The sequence below is a fragment of the Lolium rigidum genome, chromosome 6, assembly GCF_022539505.1.
Source record: "Lolium rigidum isolate FL_2022 chromosome 6, APGP_CSIRO_Lrig_0.1, whole genome shotgun sequence".
Lineage (NCBI taxonomy): Eukaryota > Viridiplantae > Streptophyta > Magnoliopsida > Poales > Poaceae > Lolium > Lolium rigidum.
The window spans coordinates 218,062,692-218,075,267 of NC_061513.1; the positions used below are offsets into that span (position 1 = coordinate 218,062,692).

General features: G+C 45.7%; 3 protein-coding genes across 3 annotated transcripts; 1 reads left to right on the top strand and 2 right to left on the bottom strand.

Moving 5' to 3' along the window:
* The first annotated feature begins 184 nt into the window (after positions 1–184).
* On the top strand, positions 185–1,294 carry LOC124660442. The gene has a single exon (XM_047198256.1). The coding sequence runs from the start codon at positions 185–187 to the stop codon at positions 1,292–1,294; it is 1,110 nt and encodes a 369-aa protein (XP_047054212.1).
* A 4,476-nt stretch (positions 1,295–5,770) lies between these two features.
* On the bottom strand, positions 5,771–7,496 carry LOC124662204 (presenilin-like protein At1g08700). The gene has a single exon (XM_047200074.1). It carries the CDS (start codon positions 7,408–7,410, stop codon positions 6,022–6,024), a length of 1,389 nt encoding a protein of 462 aa, XP_047056030.1. The 5' UTR covers positions 7,411–7,496; the 3' UTR covers positions 5,771–6,021.
* A 1,014-nt stretch (positions 7,497–8,510) lies between these two features.
* On the bottom strand, positions 8,511–12,325 carry LOC124661845 (histidine biosynthesis bifunctional protein hisIE, chloroplastic-like). The gene is made up of 5 exons (XM_047199727.1): positions 12,104–12,325; positions 11,324–11,569; positions 11,119–11,214; positions 10,896–11,047; positions 8,511–8,939 (listed from the first exon to the last, which is right to left on the bottom strand). Exons 1-5 carry the CDS (start codon positions 12,308–12,310, stop codon positions 8,738–8,740), a joined length of 903 nt encoding a protein of 300 aa, XP_047055683.1. The 5' UTR covers positions 12,311–12,325; the 3' UTR covers positions 8,511–8,737.
* Positions 12,326–12,576: the final 251 nt, after the last annotated feature.

Consider the following 12,576-nt stretch of genomic DNA (forward strand, 5'->3'; position numbering starts at 1 on the left):
GAAAAACGACAAGAAACGTTCAAAGTTCAAACTCGAAAGGCTGCCACGCCCCTGTTCTGTTCCCCGCTGATATCTCAGCTCTGCCTCTGCGCCTTCTTCCACACCACGCCACCCCAAAGCTCTGCTTTTTTTCCCCATTACCTGTCTCCGCCTCCTTGCCAGCCCAACCCAAGACCATCCACACATGGCTTCTCCATCCTCGCCGCCGCCTTCGTCGCCATGGGTCATCCTAGGCAGCATCCCAAGTGTCTCCACGCCGGCGGACGGCGCCGACGCCTCCGTCGCGCTCACGGCGCCTCCGCGCGTCTCCATCCTCACCGTGTCCCCGCGCGTCTTCCCGAATCCCCCAACGCCCCACTTCTTCCCCTTCGTCCTCGCCGCCGACCCCTCCGGCATGCTCCTCCTACAGGCCAACCTGCGCTGCGCCGCGAGGCGTGAAGTCATCGACCGTCCCAACAGCAAGAGCGTCAGCTGGAAACTACACGACCGCCGCTACTTCGTGCTCGACGCCACCACCTCCTCGGCGTTCCAGCTTCCCGACCCCGCGGCAACCATCCTGCACCAGGCCTACCTCGGCCTTGTCGTCTCCCCTCGCGGCGGCGGCCACTACATGGTCGCGGAGCTCCAGCCCATCATAGGCATGGACAAGGCCACGCTCCTCTGCTTCTCTTCCGAGGTTGGGGAGTGGGTCGAGAAGCGAGTCCATTACCCTCTCCCGCCCAGGCCGTGGGTTCCCATCGGCGTGCTCTCGCACCACGGGAGGCTCTGGTGGGTCGACCTCTCATGGGGCCTCATCACCTGCGACCCCTTCGCCGACGAGCCGGTCCTGGGCTTCATCCCGCTCCCTGCAGAGAGGGTGCTCAGGTGCAGGGAAGGTTGGGGAGTCACCGACGAGTACCGCTGCGTGGGGGTGAGCGACGCCAAGCTGCGTTTCGTGGACATGTACCCTCGTACCGGGTGCGCTCCCAATGTCGCCGTGTGGACGCTGGCCGATGCGGACTCCATGGAGTGGACGCTGGAGCACGAGGCGAGGTTTACAGAGATCTGGGCCGATGAGAGCTACAAGGCCACCGGGCTGCCCAGGGAGATCCCCACGCTGGCGCTGATTCACCCCAAGAACCCCGACGTGGTCTACTTCTTCCTGGAAGAGCACCTCTTTGGTGTTGACGTGCGTGCTCGCAAGGTGGTGGAGTGCGAGGTCTATGGCCTGGTCGCGCCGCCGAGCTGCCAAATCGCCAGCCGTTTCGTTCGGGCATGGGAGCTGCCGCGGGCACTCTCCTCAGGTAATGAATAATACCATCATCCCCTTCCCCTGTTTTTACTATGTCTGTTTTCTGTGGTTTGATAGTTGTGCTGAATGTCCAATTGTTTCCTGCTTGAACTGCTTCAGTGTTCGGTTGCCATATGTGTGTGATGCAGAAAAAGGATACTGTTTTATCGATATTATGCACGTTTCTTGCCTCTGGTCGTTCATGATCATTTCCTGATGCTCATATGACATTTTAAGCGGAGACTAGTCCCGTTCCACACTTACGATTTCCTCCAAAACTTAGCATCCTGCCACGATCTACAAGTGTGATACAGTTGCAACTTATAAGGCTAACATCATGTATCTAACTAAGTTGTATCTGTGGATTTAGGTGTGCATGGTTTCTCTGTATCTAAAGCTAGTTCTTCAATATTCTTCTATACCTGACACATTAAAAATTTAAATTTTTTTCATGCATCGACTGCTTCAGAATGGTTTTGCTCCCTTGCGGTGCTTAAGTAAGGGCATAGAGTGTACACTAATATTTTGACTTGAGGTTGTAATCATGACAATGACTACTTTCCACTGTTGATTTATCAATGTGTCAGAGTGTGATTACTCATAGAATGTGGAAATGTACTTGATTCATATTCCCTGTACTTATGTTTGTTATCTTGATCTATGGTGTGTATGCTGTATGTCCAATTTATTTCCTTTCGAACTGGATTGCTCTCTAGTTTGTAGTGTGCAGTATATGAGTAATATAAATGCTGACCCAACAATATTATGTTTTGGATATTATTCTGGTTTCTTGCCTCTGGACTAGTCCCATTTTACATTTTTTTTAGTTTTCCTCTGAGTTCTTTTATCAATGTATAAAGTGATTCTTTAGTGTGATCAACTTACAAACTTTTTGTAAGGCAAGCTGTTCAGTATTTGTCATGCATGGACTACTTCAGGATGGTTGTGCTCCATTGCAGTGCTTAAGTATGGCCACAGAACTATGTTTTGTTTTGGTGTCCTAAAAATAATGCACCCATACTAATCATGTTAATTGGTTGTACCACTTGTGGAGGCGCGTAGGTGCTTAATTTGTAATCCTGAAAATGACTACTATCCACTGTTGATTTATGAATGCATGAGAGTGCGATTACTCACAGAATGTGGGTATGTACTTGCTTCATATTAGCTATATTTATGTTGTGTATGCTGTATGTCCAATTTGTTTCCCTTCGAATTGGATTGCTCTCTAGTTTGTAGTGTGCAGTATATGTGCTGACTGAACAATATTATGTTTTGGATAATTCTTGTTTCTTGCCTCTGGACTAGTCCCATTCTACATTTTTTTAAGTTTTCCTCTGAGTATTTTAGCAATGTGTAAAGTGATTCTTTAGTGTGATAGGCTTATAAACTTTTTGTAAGGCTAGTTGTTCAGTATTTGTCAAAACAGTTCATGCATGGACTACTTCAGGATAGTTATGCTCAATTCCAGTGCTTAAGTGTGGCCACAAAGTGTGTGCTAATATTTTGATTTGGGGTCCTCAAAATAATGCATTCACACTAATCATGTCAATTTGTTGTACAACTTGTGGAGGCAAGTAGATGTTTTGTAATCTTGAAAATGACTGCTTTCTACTGTTGATTTATGAATGCATGAGAGTGCGATTATTCATAGAATGTGGGTATGTACTTGCTTCATATTCCCTGTATTTATGTTTGTTATCTTGATCTATGGTGTGTATGCTGTATGTCCAATTTATTTCCCTTCGAATTGGATTGCTCTCTAGTTTTTAGTGTGCAGTATATGAGTAACATAAATGCTGACCGAACAGTATTATGTCTACATTTTTTTTAGTATTCCTCTGAGTTTTTTTATCAATGTATAAAGTGATTCTTTAATGTGATCGACTTACGAACTTTTTGTAAGGATAGTTGTTCAGTATTCGCCATGCATGGGCTACTTCAGGATGGTTGTGCTCCATTGCAGTGCTTAAGTATGGCCACAGAGTGTGGGTTATGTTTTTATTTGGGTTCCTCAAATAATGCACTCAGACTAATCATGTTAATTGGTTGTACCACTTGTGGAGGCATGTAGATGCTTTGTAATCTTGAAAATGACCACTTTTCACTGTTGATTTATGAATGTGTGAGAGTGCGATTAGCAATAGAATGTAGGCATGTGCCTGCTTTATATTCCTCTGTTTTTATGTTTCTTATCTTGATGTATAGTGCGTAATGCTGATGTCCAATTCATTCCCCTTCTAAATTGGATTGCTTTCTAGCTTGTAGTGTGCAGCATATGAGTAATATAAATGTTGCCCCAAGCCCCCAACAGTATTGGTCTTTCGGATATTATGCTGGTTTTCTTGCCTCTGGACGATCACTTCTTGTTACCTATACGATATTTCTACTGTAGATTAGTCCTATTCCACCAATTTTAGTTTTTCCTCATCCTTTGAATAGTGTAATGTGATTCTTTAGTGTGATAGATTTGCCAAATTTTAAGTCTAGTTGTTCAGTACTATAACTGACTTATTTAAATAGTTCATGCATGGAACTACTTGAGGATCGTTCCGCTCCACTGCAGTCCTCAAAATAATGCACTCATACTAATCATGTTAATTGGTTGTACCACTTGTGGACTTACGTATATTCTTTCTAATCTTGAAAATGACTAATATTTCTTATCTCTGAAGGTAACTGGACTGATGGCATCAACTTGGCTGAAGAAACCTACACGCGACCATACAAGCCATCACCAGGAGACTACCACTTGCTGGGAGATACCAGGATGACATTCATAGGATGAATTGGAGGAACGTGAAGCAAGTCCTAGGTAAGCTCAGATTCCCCGAACGTACCTGTATGATCCCGCCTCCCTATAGCCTCAAACACCATACGGCTGCAGCAGTACTAATGTTCTTGTGCCAAAATATCCTTTTGGTCCAGGTGGCAGGTGTAATGCTCAATTCAAGTTATGGAGTGGGTGCATCGGACATGATATGGTCCGTCCTGATGACATGCTTGGTCGCGCAAAGTAGCTTAATATGTCTTTAATTATCGGATGGATTGATCGAAGTGCTGGGTGAACACTATTGGTTACTTTGTTTTTAGCTCTCCATGGCATGGATAGAACAGTAGCTTGTACTGGAAGTGTGACTTGGTTTCAGTGACCATTTGAACTGCAGAAGCTGTGATTCTCTTCTCGGTTATTTCCTGCTGCTCTACTTTGCTGCATTTGGGTACAGCTCTTAAATTTTCTTCGTTCCCTGTTGAAAATGTTGTGTTGAGTTACTGCATCCAGTTGTGCCAAGAAAATGACAGTCCAGAGAGGTTAGAGCTGAGGCGCAGCAGGTTCGTCTCTTGGCAACGGCTGTGTTAAGATGCGGCTCTTATGGGGCCGTCTACACAGCATCTCCAGAGACCATCTGTAACAGCATCAACCGTCCTCATGTCCCTCGACCTCAGCCACGCAGGGTAAATTGCCTCAACGAACATCGTGGTCAGGGGAGGACATCCGCCTCACACAGACTCAACAATGTTGGCTGTCCATGGTTGCTAGACCATTGGATAACAGCCATTATATATATCAAATTACCGTCAACACAGGCCACCTTCAAACAGAACTGTTCAAAGCAACAAATGAAGTTCTACATCAAAATGACGCCATTCTTTTTTTTTTCCTTTTGTAAATGGATGTTAGCATGCGTTGCAGCAGCTACCTTCAGCAGTCAGCACAACTGAAGTAGTATAAAGAAAGTGTACATCTCAAGTTGCTCACGCCATTTCAGAAACCTGAAGTTTGCTCGCCCTGGAAAGTATCGAATATATGCAAGGGCACACAAAGAATGAAGCATGTCATGTAATTACACTCATACAACTTTAAAAAACTAGATGACTGCTCCCGAACATTGATAACAAAAAACAGAGTAAAATGTAAAACAAGCGCCTACATGCTCCACTCCTCAAACTAACAAAAGCTTCTACTCTTTTTACTCATCACGAAAGTAAAAAATGATACTAGTTGATTGATATCTATATGTCACAGAATTTGAACATAAGGAGTTACATGGTATGTTTACTACAATAAACAAATACTCGACCTCATCAATTCATATACATCGGAGTATGGTTAATTGTAGAAGCAAATGAGAGACATTAAGATTTTACCAAGAGCTGTACCCAGAATCCTTTAAAACAACTTCTGGGATAGTTAGGTAAAGTATTGCCCATAAATGTTTTCAAAATGATACAATTTAGTATTTGATAAGTTTATTATCTATTGTAAGAAATAGTAAAATTAAAATCCAAGGTAACAGGTGGGGAAAGAAGAAAAAGCAACTGCAGACTGATCAACGATACAGTGAACATGATCAATTACTTTATCACTAATCTTCAGGAGAAAAACACCAGAAAATAAGAAGAACGTATGAACAAAAAATGAAACTGAAATACGATGAATCTCAGAAAGAAAAAACAAGAAGAATGCAAGAATAAATAATGAAACTGGAACACAAAACATGGCTTCTCAAATGCCACACCATGTTGATAGAACTATACGACAAGGCATGGGTTGATCAATGTCTCATAAACTGATACTACCTTATAGAGTCTAAAGTCTCAATTTTGTGACAACATCTCCTAGTCATGATTATATGACGACTGTCTATGAGACATGACCAACAAAGTAGTAGTCACACCCACAACAGATTTCTCATTTTGGTTCCCACTCACCAGGCATCTAACAATGACAGCTAAACATCAGTCAGAACTCAGAACATGACCAAATTGGTCGAAGCGCCGACCACGAATGGCTCCATGAGCAACCGTGTCAAGAAGTAGAACACGACTCCCAGCATGATAGAGATGGGAAGTGCAGGCAATGCATGCCTGCATATGGACAGCAAGATGAGGGTGCATCCAAGCCCCGCGATGATGGCAAGGTAGCACGCATACACCGTCATCAGATCATACATCGCAGCCCTCCCCACAAGCACACTGTAGAAGACGAAATCGCCAAGTCCCAGCTTGATTCCCCTGCTTGACTCGAACATCTCAAACTCATCGTCGGGAGGTTCCGATGATGAAACTTGTCTTTGCTCCTCACTGGGTACTGAACTGTTGGCAGATGCAGCTGACACCAATGGAGCTGTCTCTTCTTCCTCACGCTGCTCAATCTGAATGACAGCATGCTGTGGTCTCCCACCTTGATTTGATGTCTGCGTTGTTGCCGGCGTTGGTATATCCCCTTCGATTTGGAATGTGGAACCACTTGAGCTGGCCATCTGGCTTGCAGCGGATCGGCCACCAAGATCCCTCATTTCCACCATGGCAGGAGCCATATCATCCTGCTGACCCACCCTGGCATACTGGTTTGCAGCGGATCGGCCAGAATCGGGTGGCTGCATCTCCTCAGCTGGGCCTAGAGTTGGGCGCGATTCGTAGATGAGCGCCGGGAGCTCATCGTCCCTGGAGGAGGCCAGCTCCACAAGCATCCTGAGCGGGCCCCGCGGCGCGAGCACAGCGACGAGGTCATAGAGGGCGAGCGCGACGAGCATGATCCAGGTGGTCCACTCAGGGAGCCTGGAGAGCCACGCGGCGACGATGACGGCGAGCGCGACCATGTAGCCCTGGCGGACGAGGATGGGCACCGCGGACGCGAAGACGGAGAGGACGCCGACGGCTGAGGCGTTGAAGAGGAGCAGGAGCGCGGTGGGCGCGTCGAGCGGGGCGTCGAGGCGGCGGAGGGCGGCGACGGCGATGCCCCCGCCCATGGAGAAGAGGACGAAGAAGGCGGAGAAGCGCATGTAGTTCTTGAGGCAGCCGGTGCAGCGGTAGTAGTAGAGCGCGACGAGGACGAAGGTGACGAGCGCGACGAGGACGACGAAGACGGCGGCGTCGAGGAGCGCGCCGACGAGCTTCTGCCCCGCGGAGTCGGAGGGGGACTCGAGGTAGACGAGCGTGGCGGCGGTGACGGGGGGCGGGGCGGACGGCGAGGAGGAGGGCGGCGCCAGCAGCGAGATGAGGAGGACGACGAGCGCCATGCAGATGGAGACCGGGGACATCACGGCGAGCACCTCCTCGCCTAGGGTGTCGAGGATGGTGGCGGCGGCGGCGGCGGAGGTGGCCGCCGGCGCCGGCGGTTCGGCGGCCGGATCCATGAGGCGGAGGGGATAGGGAGATGGGGGATCTCGACTGGATCGCTCGCTCCCCGGCGTTGCTCGCACGGGCACGGGCACGGCGGAGCGAGGGTTTGGTCTTTGGTGATGTTGTCCCTTTCAGTTTTCAGACGCGCTAGTCGCTACGCGTTCCGTGCAAAACTGTGCAATGTTCTTCTTTTTGTCAAGAAAATGAAATCTGCTGTACTGTTTGTCAAAAATAGCTTCAATTGAGTTATGTACCGCGTACTTCATTTCCTGAATACACAGTCACTAAGAAGTTGGTAATCTCAGTCGAATCGATTTTTAGCTAATTGCACAACCATCTTAATCGAGTCGAGTAGCTTTGACCATGGATTCACGCGTTCGTGTAAAATCACTTGATTTTTTATCTTCAAAATTTCTCTTCTTGACTGAGTAGCTTTGGATTTTTTATGAACTTTATCTCAGCAAAAGAAAAGAGATATTGCATCCATTCCACGCTGGTCCAACCAAGAACGTGATAGGGCGAGAAATTATTGCACATGCTCAGTCGCATCCACACAAAACAAAAGCGTGAAAGAACCATGAAAGTTACTGTACATGTCAGTCTATTTTGGAAGAGATATGTACGCGGCGCCTTTCGGTCCTCGGACGTACAATTACCTAGTCAAATTTTCAGGAATCACTAATGAACATCTTTCCGCCATACAGACTAAGGCATAGCCTAGTGTGGGAAGGGGCTGATGCCTTCCTACCCACTGCGAGTTTAAGTCCTCATGCTTGCAATTTCGGTGATGTTGTACTCCCCTCTATCAAAATATCACGTAGGAATCATTTTAACATCTTTCCACCATCCACAAGAACATTTTCTTCTGCATAGAACAACGCGTTCGGCGGTGCCACGATTATTATGGATCCAATGAGTATATAATTTGCAGACCAGTATTTAGCAAGCCTGGCAAACTTTTTTTTACGAGTAATGAAACATATTTTCTGTACTACAGATAAAAATCATTGGCCTACTCGTAGTATTTCTTTAAAGAAATTTGCACTACATTTCAAAACCAAAGAACACAGCAAATGCCAGAATCATGGTAGTACATCAAACAAGCTAAAAACAGTTATCCCAAAGAAACCGCTTTATTGGCCAAAGCATGAACAACACAGCAACTGTGCAAGTTACAGTCTCTACGGTCACGAGGGAATTAAACAGAAAAACAAGTCTAGAGCCGCCTTCTTAGAGAGTAACGCAAAAACATAAACCTCAACTGACACTGTAACACCAGACTACTCCACGGTACGCACTGGGCGATCAGATGGAGAATGCATCCCTTTACATGTGATCATGCTAGGATTTCTTGCGGCTGGCCTTCTCCTCAACGCCAGACTGAGAAAAACGTTTCCGGAGGACCTCCAGGACCTCTTCCATCTTCACATCCTTTACACTGAGAAGCACCATTGCATGGTACAGCAGATCACCCATCTCTGAGGCCGTACGGGATCTGTCCTCGTTCTCGAGCAGCGTTTGAATTAGTTCACCAGCTTCTTCACTGAAAGACCGGAAACGAATGAGCACCAGCTTTAAGAGATAAATGCACTAGCTTTAAGAGAGTAACAGGGAAAAGTTGAACATGGAATGATAACAAGAGAAAAGGTATAAAGTATGCATGATTAGCACTACAAACACTTGCCAATAGTTTAACACCAAGCCAGCGATTTGACATACGTTGGTAGAGGTGGTATTGACAAGCAAAGGCTCACATCAAGGACAAATGATTCAAAACTAAATAGTCGAAGAGAAAGAAAAATACGCCACCTATATGTCTCGCCTGTATTTTTCTCCTAGGCAGAAACCATCTGATTACTTGATGAAAATCATACATCAAATTTTGTGCTCATACATGTAGCAGTTTACATTTAATGGAGAAATTACTAATTCGCTTAAGTTTGTCTCTGACAGTAACTGTTCCTGCTCATACATGGTGCCAAATGTAATGCTACGGGACAAGTATATTTTCTATCAAACAGATGATGTATTAAGCATGATGTGGACTAGGGAGACAACTGTTTATATTGGAAATAGGAATGTATGAGTGCCTTCTTTTGTTATATGTTTTCCATCAAACAAATCGACAAGCCGCCCCAAGTTACATTAATAGGAGTCCAGTAAATCAAATGTTGAATGAGGCCTACAAAAAAAGGGAGCTATTCAAACCTCTGGCACCTTTTAAATCTTATTAGTGAGCCAGGATAATCAAAATTTGTCTGTAAGGATTCAGTGCACAAATTTGGGTATTAGTTGCCCATTCAACATTTGCTAAATACAGTTATACAGGTCGGGTCAAACCTGAGAAATGAATGCAGTACACAGTGTGTTGCAAAATTAGTTTTTTCTAGTGGATTACTCCATCGTGTTAGAATTACTTATCATGGGAAGATGACCGCCAAGACGCCAACCTTTTCGACCCTTGAAAGATACCCATTTGAATAACTACATTTGTGCAAGAATTACTTCCATAATGCTGTGCTTAATAACTTAATATCGTGACAAAAGAACAAAAAATATATACACTACACAGTAGTGCATATCGCTATTCAACCAGAATAAGTAAAAATGTTGAATCAGGCCTACTAAAAAAGGGTTCTATTCAGAGTTACGGCACCTTTTAAGTCTTATTACTGAGCCAAAGTCAAAAAAATATTAACTGTAATGATTCAATGCACAAATTTAGGCATTAGCTACCCATTCAACATTTTGCTAAATACAGTTACACAGGTCATTGACCTGAGAATCAAATGCAGTACACAGTGTGTTACAAAATTAGTTTTTTTTTTCTAGTGGATTACTCCCTCCATTTAGAAAACTCTTACATGGGAGGTTCACTGCCAAGGTGCCAACCTTTTTGGCCCTTGAACAATAACTTATTAAAATACCTAGATTTGTCCAGGAATTGCTTCCATAATGTTGTGCTTAAAACCTTAAAATCGTGACAGAAGAACAAACAAAAATACATTACAAGATAACGCTGTTTAACAAGAAATAGGCAGAATTCTCTTGTAGGATGGGGCTTAGCAAGAAGCCTGCACAGCCCTACCAAACACAAGCATATCTCTATATCGAATGGTCAAGAACTAAAGATGACCAGATCAGATTAGAACAGGGGAATTAAAAATATGAGCAAACACAGTTTTACTCTTGAAATGAACAATGTAAAGCAGGGTAGAAAAACAAAAGAACTACTCCCTCTGTTTACTAATATAAGATTGTTTAGATATTTCAAAATAGATTAGATACAAACCAAAATGAGTGAACCTACTCACTAAAAATAGACTAGATACAAACTAAAGTGAGTGAATCTATAAAATGTCCAAAAGGTCTTATAAAACAGAACAGAGGGAGTACTATGCTATTCTATTTCCGTTATCTTGAAACATCAAAAAATTATTATGGAAATTTATTACACTGCAATATATGTGATATGAGAAATCAGCAAAGCATCACATACCGTATTTTCGAGCAAAGCAGCTGGTTATCAAGCAGTAGTTTTTTCGTCCATGATGGCTTACCACCTCCTTCAGTTACTATCTCCTTCTTCCGCTTACTGATAGTATCTTCAAGCGAGTACAGAGTTGTAGCAACCTGCCTCTCTTGACTGGACTGTGGAATATAATCGTAGTTAAATTACAAGTACAGTTGTATTTACAGAAAGGTTTATTAGAGAAAAATACCTTCGAACCTTGTAGGGCATCATAGACTGAAGAATAGTAGCATGTCTCTGCCCCTGTATGGCATGTAGGTCCATCTGGTGTACCAAGGTATATTATCTAATTTCCCAAGGAAACACAAACCGCCCAAGTTAGCATCATCATCTGAAGCCAAACTGACTGCTCTGATAGTCTGATGCATAACCGTCCCAAAGCAGAAGATGCTTACCGAATCACGGTCACAGTCCAGGAAGATGTCGTGCACATTGATGAAGTTCATGGACGTCTCCCCTTTGGTCCACAACGAAGACCGGGAACGGCTATAGAATGTAGCCTTTCTGGTCGATATAGTCGCTGCAAGGGCTTCTCTGTTGGCAAAGCCCTGCATAAGAATGGCTCCAGTATCCACATTTTGCGCGATGGCAACTGCCAGCCCTTTGGTGTCCCACTTCACGCTGTCTAGCAATGCTTCAACCTACAGGTATCACAGGATGATGATAAGCTGATTTGAACAGTAGCAATGCATCTGAGTAAGCAAGAACTGCTAGGTACATTTTGTTTGTACTTCCTCCGGTCCAAATTAACTGACACAAGTATACACTACGTCCAGTACAAGTTTACTCCCGAGCTGCGCCAATTAATTTGGGCTGGAGGGGGTACTAAATCGGCAGGCTAGGGTGCTAGGTGGCATAACAGAAACATTTGATTGTTCGTGCGTAATTGGTTTTGCTTAGCATTGCTTCCGACATCCACCAAAATGTAAATCTCCCACTGGCTTAATGCTCCCGAGTTCGGTCGCCATCAGGCATTCATTATATGCTGTGGCTTCTAGTATATTGAGCAAATTTTGTACAGGAACCCACTGAAGCGTAAGACAAATGCTCAAAGCAGCTTCCACTTAAGGGACAGACAAGTCAGTCCATCCCCATTCCTAAGGTCTGCTAAGGCCGGCCTTTCCGAACGAGAAGGAGGAGGGGGCAGATTCTGCGGGGAAAATCAATCAACAAACCTCGGGATCGACGGCGAGCGCCGGTGGCGTGGACTGGGCGGAGGCCGGAGTTATCGAGACCGCCGGGAAGGGCTGCCTGCGCCGCCATCCCAGGGTCCCCGGCGGCGGCGGTGCGGCCGTGCGAAGGTTGGAGCGAGCTGGCCAGAAGGCGGTGCGGGTCGCGGGGGAGGAGACGGGGGCACGAGGCAGGGGAGCCGTCGCCGCCATGAGAGCGGAGTCGATTGGAACGAGCAGCAGCGCTGCGCGACGCGGCGCGGCGGCTGGGTGGAGTCGGGGTCAAGTCGGGTTCCTCTGACTTGCTGCTGCTATAAAGGAGCACGAGCGACTGCGGCCTTGGCCGGCGAAGTTGGGGGAAAACGACGGCGCGGCAAGGGGCGGCGCGCGGCGGGGGTGGAGTCGGGACTCCGGTTGGGTATGGGAATGGGATGCACCCAGGCCGTTGGATGAATTAGAGCGTCTCCAGTCTCCGGCCA

Excerpts from the sequence above, each read along its gene's own strand:
- LOC124662204 (XM_047200074.1), bottom strand. The coding sequence starts at position 7,410 with ATGGATCCGGCCGCCGAACCGCCGGCGCCGGCGGCCACCTCCGCCGCC.
- LOC124660442 (XM_047198256.1), top strand. The coding sequence starts at position 185 with ATGGCTTCTCCATCCTCGCCGCCGCCTTCGTCGCCATGGGTCATCCTA.
- LOC124661845 (XM_047199727.1), bottom strand. The coding sequence starts at position 12,310 with ATGGCGGCGACGGCTCCCCTGCCTCGTGCCCCCGTCTCCTCCCCCGCG. Across the intron at positions 11,048-11,118 it reads ATGCCCTACAAGGTTCGAAG|TCCAGTCAAGAGAGGCAGGT; the intron begins GTATTTTTCTCT and ends TATATTCCACAG. Across the intron at positions 8,940-10,895 it reads CTGCTTTGCTCGAAAATACG|TGAAGAAGCTGGTGAACTAA; the intron begins GTATGTGATGCT and ends CCGGTCTTTCAG.